Source organism: Littorina saxatilis, linkage group LG8 (assembly GCF_037325665.1).
Source record: "Littorina saxatilis isolate snail1 linkage group LG8, US_GU_Lsax_2.0, whole genome shotgun sequence".
In the NCBI taxonomy this organism is placed as follows: Eukaryota; Metazoa; Mollusca; class Gastropoda; order Littorinimorpha; family Littorinidae; genus Littorina; species Littorina saxatilis.
Window position 1 is genome coordinate 21,239,652 of NC_090252.1, and position 24,730 is coordinate 21,264,381.

General features: G+C 42.7%; 1 protein-coding gene across 1 annotated transcript in view; it reads left to right on the plus strand.

Moving 5' to 3' along the window:
- Positions 1-24,730, plus strand: part of LOC138974552 (uncharacterized) — a 315,190-nt gene that overhangs the window by 247,100 nt on the left and 43,360 nt on the right. Inside the window, exons 58-67 of the mRNA XM_070347269.1 lie at positions 585-700; positions 1,270-1,512; positions 1,974-2,219; positions 3,537-3,569; positions 4,242-4,499; positions 5,907-6,143; positions 8,688-8,927; positions 11,859-12,101; positions 23,794-23,906; positions 24,666-24,684. Of these exons, the coding sequence (XP_070203370.1) occupies positions 585-700; positions 1,270-1,512; positions 1,974-2,219; positions 3,537-3,569; positions 4,242-4,499; positions 5,907-6,143; positions 8,688-8,927; positions 11,859-12,101; positions 23,794-23,906; positions 24,666-24,684 (1,748 nt within the window). The remainder of the gene's footprint in view (positions 1-584; positions 701-1,269; positions 1,513-1,973; positions 2,220-3,536; positions 3,570-4,241; positions 4,500-5,906; positions 6,144-8,687; positions 8,928-11,858; positions 12,102-23,793; positions 23,907-24,665; positions 24,685-24,730) is intronic.

Below are 24,730 nucleotides of genomic sequence, written 5' to 3' on the forward strand. Positions count from 1 at the left end.
GGCCGACTTCAGCAGCAATATGCTTTGATGATCGGGAGTGACCATCCAATCACAGCCCCCGAATTCCCCCACGTGTTCATCAGAATAGCTATATATATAGATATGATATGTTTGGATTAAAAACACGCTCAGAAAGTTAAAACAAAGAGAGGTACAGAAAAGCGCGCTAACCTTCTCAGCGCAACTACTACCCCGCTCTTCTTGTCAATTTCACTGTCTTTGCCGTGAGCGGTGGACTGACGATGCTACGAGTATACGGTCTTGCTGCGTTGCATTGCGTTCAGTTTCATTCTGTGATCGTGAGTTCGACAGCTACTTGACTAAATGTTGTATTTTCACCTTACGCGACTTGTTTACGTTTTGATGTCGAATGTGTGTGTGTGTGTGTGTGTGTGTGTGTGTGTGTGTGTGTGTGTGTGTGTGTGTGTGTGTGTGTGTGTGTGTGTGTGTGTATGTGTGTGTGTGTGTGTGTGTGTGTGTATTTGTGTGTTTGTATATGTGTGTGTGTGTGTGAGAGAGAGTGTGTGTATGCGTGTGTGTGTGTGTTTGTGTGTGTGTGTGTGTGTGTGTGTGTGTGTTTTCAGTGTTGACACGGAGGATTCGCCATTTTGTTTGTATAACTACGTTCAAATTGGAGGAACGCGGTTTTGTGGCAAAATGTCGAAATCTTTTGCGGAACCATACGACAGGCGTTTGTTAGGTGGGTACACACGAGACGTTCGAATGTGTTTTTGTGTGTGTTCTTATTTTATAAGTAAGTGACACACAAGGTGTGTACTAGGTGTTATATTAAAAAAAGCTTACTAAGGGGATGCAATTGACAAAACACAAACGTCTCTAATCTTTCCAAAGAGCTTAGCACTTCGGTTCGTTTTTTATATTTAGTCAAGTTTTGACTAAATATTTTTTTAAATTATGTCACCACACACCTGGAATATCTTAAAATATGTGTTTGAGCGCTTACGGCTTAGTTATTCGCTTTGAGTGGTGTTTCGATTCTGTATTTCTCCACGCGGAGCCTTCTTTCGCAGGTGTTGATTTGTGTCCTACCTTTCACATTTATTACACACACGCATCAGCACAAAGTTAAGTTTGAATATAGAAAATGGACAAAGTCTTAAAGTGGGGAAAATCGCAAGTATGCGAGCTCTCCAAATGTACGTGCACTTTCACCATTAGCTAGTTTAACACAAAAAAACAGCCACTTGGCGTACATTTACAACGCACACAACTCCTCACGCCTGGAAGTTATGTTGTAACCGTCTTCAGAGGTGTCTGGCGGTGTGTTCAAGAACATCGCGCTCTTAAGAAAGACTGCTACACAGAGTAGCCTCTACAAGAACAACACCGCGCTCTTCGGGCCTCATCTTGCTGTGGATGGATGGCTATGGGTCCATCCCTACACCCATGTTTGTGCTGTGATGGCCGGCTCTGATCAAACGCCTTGGTGGAAGCTGGATCTGCTCGAAGACTTCCACGTTTGGGCTCTCGTTTTGACCTTCATACATGAAAGTAAGATTTCAAATAAATGAAGTGTGCATTTGAGGGGGAGAGGGGGTACGGAGGTGTATTTGTTAGTGTGTTTGTTGGGTTGTTGTTTATTGTTGTGTATGCACTTGCAGACTTTGAGACGAACTGCATTCTCAGTTGAAGTAATAGTATCGAAGACTCTGCTGAATGACGTTTTTCTTGTGGTGTTTGCATGTATGCAAACCCGACAACTGTAACTGCTTCAAATCCTTTCATTGCAGTCGTATGCTTTCCTTATGCTTTAACCTGTTTGATTCTTGATTTTCGTTAGCAGTGTATTTTCTCAGAAAATTGTCAGCACACATTTCTGGTTTCACATTTTAGGGTTAACCCTAATTCTTGAATATAACGCAGATTTCTGGCCTTCATGTCTCCCCCTACCTTTTTAAACTAGAGACCGAACAAGCGGCTCTGATCTCACATTTTCTTTGTCTCATTACAAGATAAAACCGAATTCTCTGGAGTTATACGGCCTCGGGACATTGTAGTGGAGGTGTACAAAAGTGAAGACGGATCTCACAAAGAGTTCAGCAAATCCATCGCAGACGTTGGTACAGCCCCGGACAATCTGGCAGCCTACACGTACAAGTTTGATGTAAAACCTCCTGCCACTGGACGTTATGTCAAAGTCTCAAAGAACTCACCGGGTCTTGGTTTATGTGAGGTTCAGGTGCTGATCAACTTGGCGGGTGAGAAACTGCGTGTGTCAGCATCTATGAAACAAAGCTAAAACGAGAGAGAGAGAGAGAGAGAGAGAGAGAGAGAGAGAGAGAGAGAGAGAGAGAGAGAGAGAGAGAGAGAGAGAAAGAGAGAGAGAGAGAGAGAGCGAGAGATGTTCAGCATATATAAAACAAAGCTAAAACAAGAGAGAGAGAGAGAGAAAGAGAGAGAGAGAGAGAGAGAGATAGAGAGAGAGAGAGCATGTGGTCCTTCATCATTTAGATATAAACATATTTTATTAGTATTAATCGGAATTGTCAAAAAGTTGTATCACATGTTCAAACTAAATCAATCTAGTGGGCAGAGTGTTTAATCTGCTGGTGAACTCCAGTGTAGCGATATATTCTCCTTTCGTCACGCGCACTTCACCTCTGCCTGTCTGTCTAGGTCTGTCTGTCTCTGTTGTGTCTGGGTCTGTCTGTCTAGGTCTGTCTCTCTCTATGTATCTGTCTGCCTGTGTACGTGTATGCAGAGTTTTCTTTAACATGCACTGTTTATTTCTTTATGAATCCGTCTGTCTGTCTAGGTCTGTCTGTCTCTGTTGTGTCTGGGCCTGTCTGTCTAGGTTTGTCTGTCTCTCTGTGTCGGTCTGTCTGTCTAGGTCTGTCTCTCTCTATGTATCTGTCTGGCTGTGTGTATGCAGAGTTTTCTTTAACATGCATTGTTTCTTTCTTTATGAATCCGTCTGTCTGTTTAGGTCTGTCTGTCTCTCTGTGTCGGTCTGTCTGTCTAGGTCTGTCTTTCTCTCTGTATTTGTCTGCCTGTGTGTATACAGATTTTTCTTTAACATGCATTGTGTCTTTCTTTATGTATCCGTCCGTCTGTCTAGGTATGTATATAGATATGTCTGTCTCTCTGTGTCGGTCTGTGTGTCTCTCTGTGTCGGTCTGTCTGTCTCTCTGTGTCGGATTGTCTGTCTAGGTCTGTCTGTCTCTCTGTGTCGGTCTGTCTGTCTCTCTGTGTCGGTCTGCCTGTCTCTCTGTGTCTGTCTGTCTGTCTCTCTGTGTCGGTCTGTCTGTCTCTCTGTGTCGGTCTGTCTGTCTCTCTGTGTCGGTCTGTCTGTCTCTCTGTGTCGGTCTGTCTGTCTCTCTGTGTCGGTCTGTCTGTCTCTCTGTGTCGGTCTGTCTGTCTCTCTGTGTCGGTCTGTCTGTCTCTCTGTGTCGGTCTGTCTGTCTCTCTGTGTCGGTCTGTCTGTCTCTCTGTGTCGGTCTGTCGGTCTGTGTGTATGCAGTTTCCTTTAACATGCACTCATGGGATGAGTTAATTTTCATTTCTATCCTGTACAGAAAACAACATCAAAAGCGTCTTCTGGACGAAATGTAAGTGTTTTTGTCTACTGTGATTTGAGTTATGCCATAGCTTTTGTTACCTGGAACTAGTTTTACAATCGCTTCTGATGGACGTGTGAGATTCTTGGTAGATGATTTTGCATTAAACTGGCGACACTTCAGACGATCAAAGGGTCAGTTGGTAACGCTAACTGAGAGAGGGGGTGGGGGGAGGGTGGATGTGGAGAAAACGGAACTCACCGAAACATATTTTCCGAAGAATGTCTATTTTGCAGTAGATGCATACCCCAGATCCATATACAATGTTTGTTTTGGAAATGTAACGAACAAAGCAACTTTAGCACGCACGTGTGTGCGAATGCATAGCTATAGATTGTGCGCGCGCGCGCGCGCGCGTGTGTGTGTGTGTGTGTGTGTGTGTGTGTGTGTGTGATTAGTTGTCGGATAATTTGCATGTGGAAGAGTCATCCTGATGCAAAAAAAAACGGGCATCCACTTATACGTCCTCACAATAAATTAAAGAATGTCCTAGGTGAGCCTGCTTCCTCGATGAATAGACATTTCCGATATACCCTGCCTCACGTCAAACTCAAACAAATTATGTTTAAGGACAAGGTGAATGAAAACTCTATTCGAGAGACAAAGATATGTGGCTTTGGTTGGGTGAAAGTCGATTCATGCATTTCTTACTTGCGTTTCTAGCTGCTCAAGTAACCCGGCACAATGTGGCATTACGAAAGCCAGTGACCTACCACTCATTCCATGCTACCAAACCGAAACATCAGTTATATCAACGACCGGAACTTACAAACAACATCAACAATGATTGCAAACCGCAGAAAGCCCCTTTCCATGGAAAACAGTCCGTCAATTTCTTCATCGTCACTCTGTCAGATCCTTCTGAGGGAGAGGTGACACCAGGTGCTCATTACAGAGTCTACGGCGTCATGATATCTCAGGGTAAACTTTAGTTTTGTTCATTGTTTGCGTTTGAACCTGTCCCTGGCGGGCGCTGTGGATAAGACATCGGCCTTCTGGTCGGAAGGTCGTGAGTTCAAATCCCGGCCGCGGCCGCCTGGTGGGTTAAGGGTGTAGATTTTTTCCCGATCTCCCAGGTCAATTTATATACATACCCGCTTGTGGTCGTATCCCTCTTCGTGTTTACACGCAAGAACAAGACCAAGTGCGCACGGACAAGATCCTGTAATCCATGTCAGAGTTCGGTGGGTTATAGAAACGCGAAAATACCCAGCATGCTTCCCCAAAAATCTGCGTATGCTGCTGGAATGGCGGGGTAAAAACGGTCTCACACGTAAACATCCACTCGTGCTAAAACATACGATGAACCCGTCCGTGATTGCTACTGGCACAGTCGCTTGTGATTTAAACGATCGAATGGCAATGTTTCAAGAGTTATGAGTGTCCTCTCCTTTGCTACTTTCACCTTTCCCGTTCCTGAATTAGGTACCGTGTTTATTCTTTTTTTGAAGCACACATCTCAATAATGTATATTTTATCATTCATCGTACATTTTTCATCACCGTTATTTTGTTGAAAACATTTACCTAAACGGCCATGATCCCCAATAACAAAACAAGAACAAAACAAAACAATACTGCATCCAAGCGTGTTTTTTTTAAAATCCCTGACAGATTGGATACTCCTGTTTATTTTAAAAGGTCACACAATATCTCTGCATTTAAAGAAGAAAACAAAACTGAAAAATAACAGTTGGTTGGTCTATGCTACCAGTCAGCACGAAATCAACACACTTGAACATTGAAAATGTTTTCTCACAAATCAAACGTAGGCTAACACGGTGATTAGATGCAGCACCACGCAATGTAGTAATTAAGCACGACGCCGACGATGATGTTGCTGCTTTTGAGGATATTGCTGCTGCAGTTGCTGCTTCTGCTACTGCTGCTGCTTCTGCTGCTGCTGCTCAACGTGTTCTTGCTGTGGCATGTAATGACAATAATGGTAATGGTGGTGGTGATGATGATAATGATGATGATGATGATGGTGGTCATAGAGATGATATTGATGATGATGGTGGTGGTAGTCATGGATATGATATTGATGATGATTATGATGATGATGATGATGATGATGATAATGGTGGTCATGGAGATGATATTGATGATAATATTGATGATGATGGTAATGGTAATGGAGATGATATTAATTATGATAATGATGCCGATTATGATGGTGGTCATGGTGATGAATAAGACTATTGTCACGACGACGGTGAAGACTTCGACAATGATAACGATAATGATACTCATATTCTCATGTTTTTTCCACGGAGAAAGAATGTGCATCTTAGCGCACTGAAAACTGAACACGTGCACTTTTAAACAGGTTGCTCACCAAAGAAGTACCGTTACACTGTCCACGTGGGCATGCATGATGACCTGAAGGGCAGACATGTTACCAGGGCCTTGGTTTGCAAGAGGAATCAGATTGTCAAAACATGTTCAACTGAGCTTATTCTGTGTGAGCGGATGACAGTTGGTACCCACGTACGAGTGGATATCTTCAATCTGAGATGGAAACGAATCACTATCTGTAATATCCAGGTGTATGGCAGGCTGTACGGTAATTGCTGACGGAGTCATTATTGTTCTTTTTCAATGTTTTCCCTTTTTGCTGTACCTACCTTTTTTCTAACAGATTGTGTAACATTAGCTTTGCATATACCGTGCTCATATAGCTCAATACCCGCGTTCGGTCATTAGTAGACTATATGTATGTGTGATACGTTTGGATCTGGTATAATATTATCTGTTATAAGAACAACTATCATTTAATAAGATGTGCAAGGTGACCCCCCCCAAAAAAAAAAGAAAAAAAAAAGAAGTCCTTCTACTACCAGCAGTAGCCGTAGCAATAGTACTCAACAATGTATTTGATTTGTTATACTTTTTCTCACACATGAAATTAAAATAAATTCAGGTTATGGAAGATCTGTTATGAAGGTTATTATTTGTAAGTTCAGAAATATGTTGTAAGTTCGGGATCAGCTCAACATTAAGCGCGAGTTTTGAAATTGAGTGGCAGCAACTCTTACCCAATAGCCCTCCAGATTTATCCCAGCGAAGCTGGAGGTATCCCACGAACGCTATAGGCTACTGTAATCGACTTGAGAAATGTTCACACCGATAATACATGATAAAGAAGGATTCGTTGTGCCCGATTATGGGCTACAGTTGGAGATGGAAGTTCACCAAAAATTGGGACCATACTAACAACAAGAGGCGAAGCCTTCAAGGCTCACGTAAGAAATCGACAAACAGTAACACAAACTCAATCACTCCGTCACACATACACACACACACACACATACACACACACACATACACACACACAAACACACACACACACACACACACACACACACACACAGAGTAAGCACAGGTGAAACTGTGCAAGAAAGCGAGACACTAGATCTGTCTGTCTGCATGTAGCCTACTTACAGGGACACGACTGCCAACTAGTCTCGGCCCGCTCAAAATAACAATGACCGAGACGCCTTCGCGTGACGTCTAACCCTCTTACGCTATAATGTGACGTCTTCAAATGACGAAATGTTAAAGTTTCTACCACAGACATGCACACTCACGCACACACGCACATACGCACAGACAGACAAAGTTACGATCGCATAGGCTACACTTCGTGAGCCAAAAAAATACGGTGGGTAAAATTGGCGCCCCCATTTTTTGAGCAAACGCCAACCCAAGGCCGCTTTGGACGGGTAGAAATTCCGTAGTTTCCAAGTTTATGGATAAAGCTCGCGTAAGAAGAATACGTCACAGTCGAAAGTCTTTGACGTCAATTAATGCATCAAGACGTCATGCCTCCCTCTCGCGCGGTGTGTGTGTTTGTGTTCATTTTGTGCACATGTGTTAGTGTTACTGTTTGTGTGTGTGTGTGTGTGTGTGTGTGTGTGTGCGCACGCGTGCATGAGTGTACTCGTGAGTGTGTGTGTGTATTTGTGTGTGTGTGTGTGTGCGCGCACGCGTGCATGAGTCTGTACTCGTGTGTGTGGTGTGTGTGTGTGTGTGTGTGTGTGTGCGCGCACGCACGCGTGCATGAGTCTGTACTCGTGTGTATGTGTGTGTGAGTGTGTGTGGTGTGTGTGTTTTTGTGTGTGTGTGCATAAATGTATGTGTGTGTGTGTATGTGTGTTTGTTTGTAAAGGTGTGTATGTCCGTCTGTCCAAATGTGCGTATGGGTGTGTGTTTAGTGTGCATGAAGTTTTTGTCAGAGAGTGAGTGAGTGAGTGTGTGTGTGTGTCTGTGTGTGTGTGTGTGTGTGTGTGTGTGTGTGTGTTTGAGAGAGAGAGAGAGAGAGAGAGAGAGAGAGAGAGAGAGAGAGAGAGAGAGAGAGAGAGAGAGACGGACGGACGATTGGTCTTTCGCTGTGGGTATGCAGTGCCTTGGCAATGCACATCTACTTAATTTTGCTTAGTTTATTTGAAGAATGTGGTATATTCAAACAAACCTAAGACATTATGTGACTTGAAGGCAGCAGTAACATGCAGTAACAGGTCATTTTCCTAGAAGTATTATGGGGGACACACCCGTTCTAGTTCTACAGACGTGTAATTGACCGGTACGGTTGGCCTAGTGGTAAGGCGTCCGCCCGGTGATCGGGAGGTCGTGGGTTCGAACCCCGGACGGGTCATACCTAAGACTTTAAAATTGGCAATCTAGTGGCTGCTCCGCCTGGCGTCTGGCATTATGGGGTTAGTGCTAGGACTAGTTGGTCCGGTGTCAGAATAATGTGACTGGGTGAGCCATGACGCCTGTGCTGCGACTTCTGTCTTGTGTGTGGCGTACGTTATATGTCAAAGCAGCACCGCCCTGATATGGCCCTTCGTGGTCGGCTGGGCGTTAAGCAAACAAACAAACAAACAAACAAACGTTTAATTGAAATCAGCGGAAACGTCCAACTGTGTGTGTGTGTGTGTGTGTGTGTGTGTGTGTGTGTGTGTGTGTGTGTGTGTGTGTGTGTGTCTGTCTGTCTGTCTGTCTGTCTGTCTGTGTGTGTGTGTGTGTGTGTGTGTGTTAAAACATATGCATTGACATCTTAAAGTGTATCATCCCTGGAATGATCATTCTCATGATATTCTATCAGACAGTCGAGATGGCTTGGTGAACGTCGCCTTGTACAAATACGCACGTCACAGTGGAACACACACAACTCAGCCGGCTGCATTGGCGGTTGACGGAGTCCTCAAACGAGTCGACCCATCACCCGAGTGGGCAACGTGCACCAGAGCCACCATGGAACCAACAACTGATAAGAGCTGGTGGCTAGTGGACTTAGCCAACGTCTACGATATTGAAGCTGTTAATATCCAGACCAACACAAGTCGTGAGTATTGTAACCAAGTAAAATTATAGTAATTGCAAAAGTTATTAAACAATGTATTCATCCTAAAATCCCCATGCATAATACATCATGGTCAACCCAAACTATTTAAGAAACATGATAGTAAAATGTTGTCTTTTGACAACAATTCTTCATATCATGCATAGTTGCTGTGTTATCACATTCTGTATAGGCATGACAATTCAATTGAAAAACCATTGAGACTGTTGCCAACGGGAAGACTGGAGTCGATTCGACTACAGATTTCAGCCTTTGGTTAATAAATAGCAGAATTCAATGCCGAGATGAACCTTATTAATATCTGATACTCAATATTATAGTTTAACTCGCAATGGGAATTCATCGTAACATTCTTCGTTTAGTAGGATAGTGAGTAGTCTCAACAAGTCTCCATACATCTGCATCATTAATAGTCTGCATAAACATATCCGTCCGTAAAAAAAAAAATGTTGAGATGTTTTCGAAAGTTTTGTAAGCCAATTTCCGAATAGAACCAATTTAGTTGTGGAGTTACTTTGAGGTTCACATATGTATAGGAAGTCTGTTAGTTTTCGTCAAATTTTGATTTTTTGTCATGGTGTGGAGAAAAGCGACTACATGAATATTTTTTTTGTCTTTTCTCCATATGCAATTTTCTTCTTAAAGTTTATAGAGTGAAGAAGAAGAAAAAGCGTAGAGAGCAGAATACATTATCTAGGTTAGTATTGAAACGGTGTGGAATTAAGATTCACACTCTAAAATCATATTTGTTCTTTCCCCTAGTAAATTCGGAGATAGGTATGATACAGTACTTTTCTATTGTTCTCTTGCGGTAGAATTAATTGGTTAATTGGTTTTGACACGATGGCGCCGGCTTGACTGACGGGATATGAACCTTAGGTCACTAACTCGCTTCGGCTTTGTTTTGAGCACGTGGACCGCCCGCGAAAGCATTGTTTTTCGACATCCAACTCTCACCTTCCCCCCCCCCCCCCAACCCTCCTTTCCTGTTTGATCTGATTCTTTACTTCTATGTTGAATAATACTTGGTACACACAGACGAACACACACACACACACACACACACATACACACACACACACACACACACACACACACACACACACACACACACACACTCTCTCTCTCTCCCTTTCTCTATCTCTCTCTTTCTCTCTCTCTCTCTCTCTCTCTCTCTCTCTCTCTCTCTCTCTCTCTCTCTCTCTCTCTCTCTCTCTTTTCTTTTATGTAGCTTTTATATCATTCTTTCTTTTACCCATGTATTCAATATAAACATGTATTCTGTATTCATTTGTTTAGTAGAATGTAGATTTTATGTTTATCATCTACATATGAGAAGCCTGTTGAATATACACTGTGTTTGATTGTGGTTAACTTGTAACTGCATACATTTTTGGTGTGACTATTGTGTGAGGTAATAGTCAAAGGTTTTGCACTTTGTTCACAGTGTTGATAACCAATGAGTATTAAATGATGCGTCGAAGAATGTCCATTTAATTGACGTATATTTGTTTAGCGTTTTTGATGTAGTTTTCTTAGTACAGGAGTTTTTGTGTATTTTTGAGGGATTTTAACTGTAGCTTCTATGGAGGCTGACAGCAGCCTCGAAACTCTCCCCCCTCCCTCCCCATTTTGTTATGTGATCCCAGAGCAATGTTTTCATTGGTTCCTTAGCTGTGACGTCAGGGACAGTCATGGAAGGTATATAAGCTGTTGATTTTTAAGGTTCGGCGGGAGTCTGAGCAACCAACCTGACCTTGTGTCTAAACGATATACCGGACTCCCCACCACCACTTAGGGTTACAGCATTGCTTCTTTGGGAATGATTGTGGAAGGGTCCCAACCTGAGTACTGAGAAGTATCTGTTGTCATCTCTAAACTGTCCTCCGGGGTCTGAGCAACCAACCTGACTTTGTGTCTAAACGGTATACCGGACTCCGCCCTGTGGACTGAACTGACAGGGTTAAAAACAAACGTTCCGCAGTCCCAGGTTACCACACGGCGAGTAAAGTGGCGTCGCTTTACTCTTTTACTTTATCCAGGCCCCGAACCCCTGCCCAAATTGTCAGCCATTTCAGGACATAGGATATTGCTTTTAGTAGCGTATTTTGCTAAGGGTACCTACGGAGTTAGCTCTGGAGAACGACGATCTATGGACGGTTTATTACATAAAGGGAAGTCAGCGGTTAAAAACGGGCGTCGATAGAGCCAATGAACAGGGATGGGCATTAACTTCTAGTATGATGGACATCTGGTCTCGTATATATTCAGTACCTTAGACTCTCATACAAAACAAATATTGTTCACATTAGCTCGAACAGGTACCTGTACTCTTCGTTCACTGATTTGGAGGAGGGGATCAGACTCCGGTCATTGGATACTATGGCATGCCCATCCCACTCTCTCAGTTACAGTCCAAATGGCTGACAGGAACTATCCCCCATTGCTTTCTTCATAGCGAAAAACTGTGATTATTGATAATCTTGAAAACAACTTGCATAAACTTGAAGAGTTATGAGAATATACGCAGATCCCTGCCAGCACATTTCAAATATTCTTAAACAGAAGGAAAAGTACAGTTTAACATTTCTGGGAGAAAAGTCATTTTATCAACAGATATGGTTTTTTTAGTTTTTTTTCTACTTAGTTATTCTCAGGCACGCTCAAAATACTTTCTTACACCGAGCTGTTCGGATAGAAGAAAGCTCACGTTCCCTCGATTTTCTGATCAGCGGGGCCGACTGTAAGACTGTGATACTACTATACTGCTGCTCTATACTTCTACTACACATTTTACTGCTGCTAATGTTAATTATTTTAAAACAGTAGTAGAAAAATAATGCTGTTCAAACTCAAATAGAAAATATAAAGTGTGTGTGTGTGTTTGTTTACTTAAACATTCTATGTTTACAGAAACTCTAACCCTTGTAGAAGTGAGGGTTTACCTCGATGACATATTCCGGTGGCTTGCAAATAGGCAGATTATGCAAAAGCTGAACCAAAGTTACGACTTGTGCTATGAAGCTGGCACTTTGGAAGCAGGCACGATGCATCTCCGACGTTGCAAAGAGGTCCTTAAAGGTCGCTACGTGAAAGTGATTCAAGATGCAAGCGACCTGGTACTCTGCGAGGTGGAAGTCATGGCACGACCTCTGTGTATGTAGGATGAGTTTTGCCCGTAACTTTGCTTTCCCTCGTTCTTTTGCTCTGTTTCTGTCTGTCAATGAATTTTTGTATATTCCTTGAACATTGATCTGTATATGAATAGACATGTGTTCTGGATGCATACGATTAAATACACAAAGATCAACACAATTATATAATCCCAGCGAAGCTGGAGGTATCCCGTGAACGCTATTATGGAACACGAAGAGGGTCAAATGCTCGAGCAAGTACTCGCGCATTTACTCGAGCACTTTCGAAACTGCTCGAGTAAATGCGCGAGTACTTCTGAAAATGCTCGCGCACTTTCGAAACTGCTCGAGGAAATGCGCGAGCACTTTTGAAAATGCTCGAGCAGTTTCAAACTGCTCGCGCACTTTCAGAACTGCTCGAGCACTTTCAAAGTACTCATTTAAATGCGCGAGTACTTTCTCGCGTATTTCCGAGAAGTAACGAGCGGGTAAAGCAAAAACTTGTCGCGGAACAGTCATCTTTTTGGCATTATACGTTCTAACGTTGCCATGCGAGCGACCTCTTGAGACACCGTGCACATGAGCCGAGGCGAGCCAAAGCCAAAAAAGTTAACAATTTGAATTTAAAAGTACACTGATACTTACCGATCGACCATCCCAGTAGGTCTGTCCGCCAATTCCCTGATGCGATCGTTAATAATCCCAGCGACCGCCCTTCCCGCCTCCATGACGACTACAGATGCGTCGTTTCAGTAAATTTTCCGGGTCAAGTTTTCAATAAACCCAACCAATGACTTCGGTACAACTCGGGAATCTCCGATTCAAAAGTACTCGCGCATTTACTCGAGCAGTTTCGAAAGTGCTCGAGTAAATGCGCGAGTACTTGCTCGAGCATTTGACCCTCTTCGTGTTCCATACGCTATACTGTAATCGATTTGAGAAATGTGCATACTGAATAATACATGATAAAGAAGGATTCTTTGTGCCCGAAAATGGGACACAGTTGGAGATGGAAGTTCACCAAAAATTGGGACCATACTAACAAAAATACGGTGGGTAAAATTGGCGCCCCCATTTTTTGAGCAAACGCCACCCAAGGCCGCTTTGGACGGGTAGAAATTCCGTAGTTTCCAAGTCTATGGATAAAGCTCGCGTAAGAAGAATACGTCACGGTCGAAAGTCTTTGACGTCAATCCAGTTAATGCATCATGACGTCATGCCTCCCTGTAGTCTTTCTCTCTCGCGCGGTGTGTGTGTTTGTGTTCATTTTGTGCACATGTGTTAGTGTTACTGTTTGTGTGTGTGTGTGTGTGTGTGTGTGTGTGTGTGTATTTGTGTGTGTATATTTGTGTGTGTGTGTGCGCACGCGTGCATGAGTCTGTACTCGTGTGTGTGTGAGTGTGTGTGGTGTGTGTGTGTGTATCTGTGTGTGCGCACGCGTGCATGAGTCTGTACTCGTGTGTGTGTGAGTGTGTGTGGTGTGTGTGTGTGTGTGTGTGTGTGTGTGTGTGTGTATGTATTTGTGTGTGCGCACGCGTGCATGAGTCTGTACTCGTGAGTGTGTGAGTGTGTGTGTGGTGTGTGTGTGTGTGTGTGTGTGTGTGTATTTGTGTATGTGTGTGTGTGCGCACGCGTGCAAGAGTCTGTACTCGTGTGTGTGTGTGTGTGTGTGTGTGTGTGTGTGTGTGTGTGTGTGTGTGTGTATTTGTGTGTGGGCACGCGTGCATGAGTCTGTACTCGTGTGTGTGTGTGTGTGAGTGTGTGTGGGGTGTGTGTGTGTGTATTTGTGTGTGCGCACGCGTGCATGAGTCTGTACTCGTGTGTGTGTGAGTGTGTGTGTGGTGTGTGTGTGTGTGTGTATTTGTGTATGTGTGTGTGCGCACGCGTGCAAGAGTCTGTACTCGTGTGTGTGTGTGAGTGTGTGTGTGTGTGTGTGTGTGTGTGTGTGTGTGTGTGTTTGTGTGTGTGTGCACGCGTGCAAGAGTCTGTACTCGTGTGTGTGTGAGTGTGTGTGGGGTGTGTGTGTGTGTATTTGTGTATGTGTGTGTGTGCGCACGCGTGCAAGAGTCTGTACTCGTGTGTGTGTGTGGTGTGTGTGCATACGTGTATGTATGTGCGTGTATGTGTGTTTGTTTGTAAAGATGTGTATGTCTGTATGTCCATATATGTGTGTGTGTATTTGTGTGTGCGCACGCGTGCATGAGTCTGTACTCGTGTGTGTGTGTGAGTGTGTGTGTGTGTGTGTGCACACGCGTGCATGAGTCTGTACTCGTGTGTGTGGGGTGTGTGTGTGTATTTGAGGGTGTGTGTGTGCGCGCACGCGTGCATGAGTCTGTACTCGTGTGTGTGTGTGTGTGTGTGAGTGTGTGTGTGGTGTGTGTGTGTGTGCATACGTGTATGTGTGTGCGTGTATGTGCGTTTGTTTGTAAAGGTGTGTATGTCTGTCTGTCCATATGTGCGTATGGGTGTGTGTTTTGTGTGTGGAAGTCATGGCACGACCTCTGTGTATGTAGGATGAGTTTTGCTCGTAACTTTGCCTTCCCTCTTTCTTTTGCTCTGTTTCTGTCTGTCAATGAATTTTTGTATATTCCTTGAACATTGATCTGTATATAAATAGACATGTGTTCTGGATGCATACGATTAAATACACAAAGATCAACACAATTATATAATCCCAGCGAAGCTGGAGGTATCCCGTGAACGCTATTATGGAACACGAAGAGGGTCAAATGCTCGAGCAAGTACTCGCGCATTTACTCGAGCACTTTCGAAACTGCTCGAGTAAATGCGCGAGTACTTCTGAAAATGCTCGCGCACTTTCGAAACTGTTTTTTGAACAAATACTAGCGCCATCAATGTCTTTCTTTTCCCACAAACACCTAAACAGCAATCTATTTACTTCTACTAATACTTTATCAAGTACTAGATGAATACCCGCTTCGCCGGGTAGCCGACTTCGCCGGGAAGAAGCAGTTGCCGGGCGGGTGAGTGGCGCACCGTAAGCCGGCTTCCGTCGCGATATAACCTTGAATGGTTGAAAACGACGTTAAACACCCAATAAAGAAAGAAAGACAGAAAGAACGAAAGTATGCCGGCTTCGCCGGGTGAGTGGCGCACCGTACGCGATTGACGCCACACGAAGGAAAACTTCTACAAATAGTAACGGGAATATGGATTGAGCGTTGTGGACAGTGACCTTCTAAACATAGTAACGGGAATATGGATTGACGCCACACGAAGGAAGGGAGATAAACGCAAAACACTGGGGAAGATAAGGAAGAGTTACTGGGAATGGAACTGGGAAGATGAACAGAAAAACCAAAATCGGTTCAACTGACAGCACATGTTGAAAATGCTCATCAACCAGGTTGTGTCCGGGGTCTACCTGAATATGCCCACCAAATTTGAAGCAAATCCATCGAGAACTTTGGCCGTGCATCGCGAACACACACACACAGACAGACAGACAGACAGGCAGACAGACACAAGTCGAATATATATAGAGGAATACCCGGCTTCGCCGGTTTTTATCCACCAGTTTGTGCCCGGGGTCCACCTGAATATGCCCACCAAATTTGATGCAGAATATTTACGATATCACAAACAGAACTCTACAATCCACAGGGGTTGCTACCGCCGCCCTGTCACACCCGCCCCCCGTTTGAATGAACCGAACCATGGATCCTCCAAGCTTAGGTCCCTCCCAGATTTGTGGAATGGGAACAGCACAAAAATGATTCAGTGACCATGATGCCATTCATGATCATATCCTGTCGAGTCCCATTCATGTTGACGACGCCGAATGTAATCGAGTGCCGAATCACCATAATCACCTTTGGAGGCGAAGTCCACTCACACAGGAATGAGACATTTAGAGCTTATCTCTAAGCCCTTTTTAGTCTGTTATGGCTTCTCAGAGGAAGGTCAGAACATACAGACTCAGAAAAGCAGCCATACCACATCACAAACACAACTCTACAGTCCACAGGTGTTTTCTACAGACACACACAAACACACACACACACACACACACACACACACACACACACACACACACACACACACACACACACACACACACAGAGAAGCCGTATATATATATAAATATATAGAGATAGATGACAGTGTATTTTTCGCGTGGCTATACATTGATTCGACCTTTGCACTTTTACAGTGAGGACAACGTACGGGTCCAAGGAAAGCGTTCTGGACACTGCGGTGACTTTCTAAAAATAGTAACAGAACGCCGGGAATATTCGAAGATGCCCTTAATACCGTACTGCACCATACGAAGGAAGTTAGGTAAACGCTGAAAACACGGAGAAGATAAGTAAGAGTTATGGTACTTGATCCCGAAAAAAACCAAAATCGGTTTGCGCTGCGCGCTGAGAGCACGTATTGAAATATCTCATCGACCAGATTTTGTCCGGGGTGTTATCTGAATATGGACACCAAATTTGAAGCAGATCCATCGAGAAATTTGGCCGTGCATGGCGAATACACACACATAGACATGTATAGAGATTACAAATGCCTGCATAAAATAAACAAATTAAGAGACCAAAAACGTTTTAATTACAACAATGTTACCCATATTGCTCACATTTCTTTTTTTTCCATACCAAAATCATGCCCTTAACAGACGTAATTCGCTCTGTCCAATTTTTCTCAACATCTGAGGTTGGTTTGTCATTACAAAAAAAAATCCCAACATCTTTAATTTGTTCTTCCAATTGAAATTGTAAAATGTGTCTTGACAATATTTCTGACTTCCTAACCACATGGCTTTACATTTCGACTAATTCAACTTTAATCCGGAAACATAATAACAAGAATCATAAATCAGTAAGGTTTTTAAAATCCGTTTCACTTTTCAAAAATAACGTAACTTCGTCAGCATATAAAGTAATTTTTAAACACATCATCGAGCGGGGATGTAGCTCAGTCGGTAGCGCGCTGGATTTGTATCCAGTTGGCCGCTGTTCGGCGAGAGATTTATTTCTCAGAGTCAACTTTGTGTGCAGACTCTCCTCGGTGTCCGAACACCCCCGTGTGTACACGCAAGCACAAGACCAAGTGCGCACGAGAAAGATCCTGTTATCCATGTCGGAGTTCGGTGGGTTATAGAAACACGAAAATACCCAGCATGCTTCCTCCGAAAACGGCGTATGGCTGCCTAAATGCCCGGGTAAAAAACGGTCATACACGTAAAATTCCACTCGTGCAAAAAACACGTGTGTAATCGGGAGTTTCAGCCCACAAACGCAGAAGAAGAAGAAACACATCATCCCAAAATCTATCATTTAAACAATTCAAATTCGAAATACCTTCAACATTCTTACTCTGCCTGATCTTAACGGACATCCCTGACGGATTCCAGACTCCACGGGTAAAGAAGCATTAATACAACTCTTGGCATCTGTTATCAAACGTCGACAAGTTACAAACTCCGGGCCAAACCCAAATGTTTTAAAAACGTTTAATATAACATCTTTTGAAATACAGTCAAATGCATTAAACATGTCAATGTTAACCAACAGATCTGGTTTATTTTGCACTTTCATTTGATCTGTGACATCATCAATCAATCTTAACAAAGATGATACTTGGCTCCCTCTAATATATCCAACCTGATCTGGATTTATAACATTTTGTACAACTTTTTTAATGCGCAGAGCCAGACACTTAGCAAGTTATTTATAATCAATGTTGGTTAATATAATTGGACGCCAACTATTCAATTCATCTCTAGAAAGGAGTTTACCTGTATGAATAAACACAATCACAGCATTTCTTTAAGACAGAGACAGACGATCATTATCAAATGCTGCTGAAAAAGAGCGTGAAATAAATATACTCACTCGAGACGAAGAGACTTCAATAAATTCAATTGTATGGCCATCAGAACCATTTTTCATTTGTTTTAGCGCATATAAGTTCACTAGCTATTAAAGGATCCTCGCAGCTGTTGTTCTATTCCTCAGAAAGAGAAGGACAACTGCAGCCTTGCAAAAAAACAAAACGATCGATTTTACAATAATTATCTTCTCTATCCGTTTTTCCATTTGATACACATTCATAAAAAAATACAAAAATGTGCACACTGTGTATTTGTTTTTGATCAAAACACACATTATTCTGCCCAGTCACTGTCTGTCTCTATAACTGTCTTTTTCTTTGTCTCTTTGCCTCTCTGGATGTGTTTAAGAATGACCGTTTGTACCGGCCCCCGTGGCGCAGTGGTTAGCGCATCGGACTGCGGGCCGGGAGATCGTGGTTCGAATCCCATGAGGGGTGCGTGTTTTTTTTCGACCATCTGTCGGCTCCTACCCAGAGTGGAAGTGCTAAAGTTCCAATGGGGAGGCTGGGATCACACAGCCGAGTGTCATTCACTTCACGAATGCGATTGACTGAGAAAGCGCGAAAAAAACAAAACGTGTCTCGATTCTTGTGACCCTTCCTGCTCAGGGCTCTCATGGTGACCTTGGTCCCAGTGTTCCTGTTCCAGCCATCCCTGAATATTCTGCTGCCGGTCTGGGATGCTCCAGGGGGGGTCGACGGAGGGATGCAGTGGCGGTCTGCTCTCTGAGAGGACGCTCACTCAGTCTGGCTCCGCGACTTAACAGTCAGTGTCGTAAGTAGAGGGCTTAGTAGGCAGCGGTGCCTGTGTCCCTGGCCAGGAACAGGACCAATACTGAACACCGTCGAAGTGACTCAGCAGCAGTGCAGTGTCATCTTCCGAGGGTAGCCCACCGCAGCGGCCTGACATCCTTCCCTGGAGTGTCTGTAAAATTAGTGAGGGTGCTCAGGTGTCTGACCAACACTGGGGGCTCATTGATTTGACAAAGTCTGGACGACGTTCGGGGGTGGATGTTGCAGTGAGTGCTGGGACAGGGCGGCGTGGGAGCATACTGGGAGAAGGAACAAGCGTCGGGATAAAAGAAGAATGAAACATAAATAAGAGAGGGAAAAAAAGCAAGTCGCGTAAGGCGAAAATACAACATTTAGTCAAGTAGCTGTCGAACTCACAGAATGAAACTGAACGCAACGCAACGCAGCAAGACCGTATACTCGTAGCATCGTCACTCCACCGCCCGTGGCAAAGGCAGTGCCCGTGGAATTGACAAGAAGAGCGGGGTATTCGTTGCGCTGAGAAGGATAGCACGCTTTTCTGTACCTCTCTTCGTTTGAACTTTCTGAGCGTGTTTTTAATCCAAACATATCATATCTATATGTTTTTGGAATCAGGAACCGACAAGAAATAAGATGAAAGTGTTTTTAAATTGATTTCGAAAAAAAAATTTGATAATAATTTTTATATCTTTAATTTTCAGAGCTTGTTTTTAATCCGAATATAACATATTTATATGTTTTTGGAATCAGCAAATGATGGAAAATAAAATAAACGTAAATTTGGATCGTTTTATAAATGTTTATTTTTTTTTTACAATTTTCAGATTTTTAATGACCAAAGTCATTAATTAATTTTTAAGCCACCACGCTGAAATGCAATACCGAAGTTTGGGCTTTGTCGAAAATTACTTGACCAAAATTTCAACCAATTTGGTTGAAAAATGAGGGCGTGACAGTGCCGCCTCAACTTTTACGAAAAGCCGTATATGACGTCATCAAAGACATATTTAAAAAAGAAAGAAAAAAACGTTCGGGGATTTTATACCCAGGAACTCTCATGTCAAATTGCATAAAGATCGGTCCAGTAGTTTAGTCTGAATCGCTCTACACACACACGCAGACAGACACACACTCGCACATACACCACGACCCTCGTCTCGATTCCCCCCTCGATGTTAAAACATTTAGTCATAACTTGACTAAATGTAAACAGGAATAGAGAGAAGAGATGAGAGTGAAGAAGAACAAAAGAGGAGAGAGAGAAGAAAAGAGAGAAGAAAAAGATAGAAGAGAGAGAGGGGAAAAAAAGAAAGAAAAAAAGGACCGTTTGTGTAGCGTTTCTTCTTCTTCTTCTTCTTCTTCTTCTTCTTCTTCTTCTTCTTCTTCTTCTTCTTCTTCTTCTTCTTCTTCTCCTCCTCATTCTCCTTCTCCTTCTCCTTCTCCTTCTCCTTCTCCTTCTCCTTCTCCTTCTTCTTCTTCTTCTTCTTCGATCATTGGGTTAGACTCCCACATTTTACGTGTATGACCGTTTTTACCCCGCCATTCAGGCAGCATACGCCAATTTCGGGAAGGCATGCTGGGTATTTTCGTGTTTCTATAACCCACCGAACTCTGATATGGATTACAGGATCTTTTCCGTGCGCACTTGGTCTTGTGCTTGCGTGTAAACACGAAGGGGGTTAAGTCACTAGCAGGTCTGCACCTGTGAGATCGGCAAAAGGGGGTAGGACTTTATCGAACACAAAGTTAAGGGTTGTCACATTTCAATATATCATACAAAGTGATTATGAACGGTTAGTTACTTCTAACTAACTAACCACACCACGATCCACTCTCGCAGTCATACAATTAAATAGAAACAACAAAAGTATAAGTTTCAGACGCCTGTTTATGTAATAACTCGCCACCTCCCTCAAGACTTCATTCCAAAATGTTCTTTTACGTTCAAAACGTAAAATACCAAGAGGTCACTGACAAAAATGCCAGTTAAAGTATAGAAAATTATAGTAACACGCTGATCCCGTGTATAGCTAGGAAAGTTAGCTGATCTGCTAAAAGCGCTGGTTAAAGCAGGTGTCACACACCCCACGTTGTCACTACTCAATTGAAATCACTAATACACAAGACGACAACGGTGGTAAAAGGGCGCCATGACATGGTACACTTAGCTTTTTGCCACTGAGTGGGCGACCCGTAAATAGTTCAAAGTCTCCACAACTGCTCCGTCGAACGTAGTGCCGGTTAGCGTGACAACGAAGCAGGGAATAGTGGAGACATCGGACGCCACACCCAGTCGCTGAAGATCCTGTCCGTAGTCTACCAGAAGATAGAAGTGTAGATTGGCAGGATGACAACAGCGACAGCAACCACCAGTACACCAGATCACCAGGTTAGCAGGTTACAGCTCCGACGTAGAACGTAGGAATACGTAGGAGAAGAAGGCTGCAACAAAAAGCATTGGTGCACTAAACATGCCACGCTACCCCTCACACTCCACCTTTAAACATGTCATCTTTACATATTTCATCGAGCACGTGGGCCTGCACAAACGAACTTTTATAACAACAAATCAGCCATTTCCTTCCTTCTCTCCATATCTGCAAAAACCATATACAGATTAATATTTTAGCGTCACAAAGAGCAAATTATGCGCTAACCTGGAAAGAACAACAAAGAGTAGTTCATTCCACAAACACAGACTCGTCAACAGCGTTATATAATGATTTATTACCTCAAAAGCCTATGAATGTAGCACTCTCATGGAAGCGAAAAACCGCTTCCTCCTTTGAATGGCACCTGTTCGTCAACAGCGATACCCCATTCACCCTCTTGCCGATTCCTTTATGCGGTGAAATTCCTTTCACGCACGGCGCAGAGAAATTTGACGACCCGTCAACGTCAGACCGCATGTGAACGGAGAGAAAGTGGTCTCAAACTGTAGTTTCCTGAAGCCCTCCTGTGCATGCAGAGCGGCGCGTTGAATATCAATGCAGAAATTAAAGCAATGAAGTCCATCAAACTAACAGGAAATATAAGACACGACCGTCCTCCCCAGCGCTGAGTGTTCGAGTGTCAAGTTAAATGTCTCAGACAGACAACCTTGACAAAAATCACGTGACTCACCTTGAGCGAGTTTTCGCGAGAAACAGGGTTGAGCTACGGTAGGGTCACTGCGCATGTCTGGTTTTTTTCTTCGCGGAAACGCTGTTGGGTTGTGTCCAGTCGCGTCCCTTGCAACAAGATGGCGACAAGCGCGTTACGGATTTACTGTTGTGGAGAGTTGATGGACGACGATGATGAACAAGCAGTACTGTTTTATTGTTGATGTGAATGTAATGCCAAAACATCGAACTATCGATTCGAACGTCAATGAAGAAGTGAGCGTGAAAATCGAGCGCAAAACAGCCGGGTAAAAGTTCAGGGCGCTAAAGTACATTTGAGCCGAAATCGCACCCAAACTCCTGTTGACCTCATTTCTTCCCAAAATAAACATCACTGCTAAAATAAAATGCATTAAAACCAAGACAGTATCCAACCTAGTATCCTTAATTTTTGAAAGGCTAAGTGATTTACAACAAATGTCTTCTCACAATCCGTAACTTTGTCAAAAAATATTTGCAGAAGTTTCTCACCTCGCCTTGGCAGCCATCTTGGAACTGGAGAGACCCTACGCAGGAAGCAAGGTTGAAAGTTGGTTAACCGGTGACGTCACTCCAGTCGTACCGGACCGAGTTTTTGCGACCTCCGGTTCGACTCGAGTCACCTTAGTTGACGCCAAAACTCGCTCCTTGTCACTACCCTAGTTCAGTTATCGACAATTCTGCCTCGACAGCAGAAATCAACCCCATGAAATCCGTGCAATACAAAATTCCCGTGCTCGGCTATGCATGGTTAGCAAAAATCTGCCGTAGCCCAGACTCACGCACAGGCGCTTTCTGTCGCAAATCGAGACAGGCACCTGACACAGTGACATTTTCCCGATTCATGTCACTAAATCGTGACACTAAATCGTGACAAGGGTGTTTAATGAATACGGTCCCAAATATTTAAGGCGTAAGGGTCACCCAGATTGTCGGACCAAAACTGTTATTTTTTTATTCAGTCACTTGTAATCAATGAATTTGCTTGATATTTGGTAGTTTTCTTCAAAAATCATTATATTTTCAGAAAACATCAAGTTTGAATGCCTAAATTAAGTAGAACAACTGAAAAAATTATTTAGTTCGTAAAAAAATGGGCAAAATAAACCTGCAAAAATGCTAATTTTAGCATTTTTCAATGCACTCTTGGGGAAAAAGTATGTGTCCAATTGAAAAATAAATTGGCACTCATATTTAAAGCATCATTACCTACAGTATGTTCTAAAAGCTTTCTGTTTTGTTGGAAATTTTGCTTTTAGTAGCATTAGCAAAGAATACTATAATTCTATATATTTTGATATATCACACAATCAAAAAAATTCTATTTTTCTGATTATCAGCTTCATTCTAGAACAAACTATAGCCAGTCCAGTGAACATTTGATGTGCAAAGTTTCAATGGAATAGGTGAATATTTAAAAAAGTTGATCATGCAGACAGTGTAGCTGCTCTGTGATTTCGCGCGAACTTTCACCACATAAAACATGATGATTTTCTCAAAAAGTTGACTCTTTTCACAGTAGGCTCGATAATTCGCTGCGAAATTCACTTTCAATGCACGAAAGCCGCCATCTTGCCGTCAACTGTAGGGAGCAGTCGTTGTACGGTTGTTGAAAACCAGAGAGACAGGTTAGGCTTATTATTTTCCAGCAGCTCAGCGCAAATAGGATTGTTGTTATTTTAGATATTTCGGCCAGTGATTTTTAATTCCCACCAACCTACTTTGAGCACTTATTGCAAGAAAACTATGTATGCTAGAGACAAAATGTAAACTGCACATGAAAATAGAGATATTTTTCTAGCTTTTGGCAACATCATAATTTAGTATATCTGAAAAACGATTTTTTTCCAAATTCTGGGTGACCCTTACGCCTTAATGATGTATTATATGATAGTTGTAATGTACAGAATATATGATGCTGATCCCCATTTGTGTTTGCAGTACCCGAGCGAAGATTTGGCATGCCCTACAACCCTTTGAGTATAACACACAACACTGATAGCAGATACGGCAGTGCTGGTTGGAACGCTTCTTTCAAAGTGATGAACCTAAGAGTAAGAATTGTGTATTTAAACACAACACAACTTAACACCACAAGCATACTTTGCATGAGCAGTACAGTGTCATGAAAACAATTTGAAATAAAATTCAATTCTGGCACAAAACAATGTTTGTTTAATTGCCTTTTAACAAGTAAAAAGGCAGATGTATACAGATAGACCAGCACTAATTGCCATTTTTAGATTACATTCTACATGTATTACATATTCCTATTGAAATCTGTGGGTTTCAAAGCAATTATGTTAGTTTATGTCCTTTGGCAGAATGCACTTAAAACAGTTATTAACAAGTTGGATAAAGTGTGATTTAAAAATGCAGTCAATGTGTTGACTTCAGTACATGGTATACCTATGATGGGGCTCATATTTTGGAAAATATGGAATGCAAATAGGGGTCATAATTAATGTTTTGCTGATATAAATTCCTCTAACAGATAATCAAAATGAAACATACGTACACACACACATAAGAATGTAGAATGTTGCAGTGAGACCCTCCTCACTGCCATTTTTCAATTAATAACAGCATGCACCTTAATCGAAAAAAACCACTATTTACTTTACTAATTAGGTACTATCACGTGATTGATCCAGTAAAACACAGGGCACCTTATATCAAAGGAACGTGCACAACGGTACCACCATCAAGAATATATATATATACGACAAAAAAGACGCACGAACCAATTGAAATCTATCGGACGTCAGAGCTTAGTTCATCTCCAACTTAACAATTTGTTTTGTTTGTTTCAGGAGTTTACCTCCACAGTATGTAAGTCGTCGTTGATCTCTCTCTCTCTCTCTCTCTCTCTCTCTCT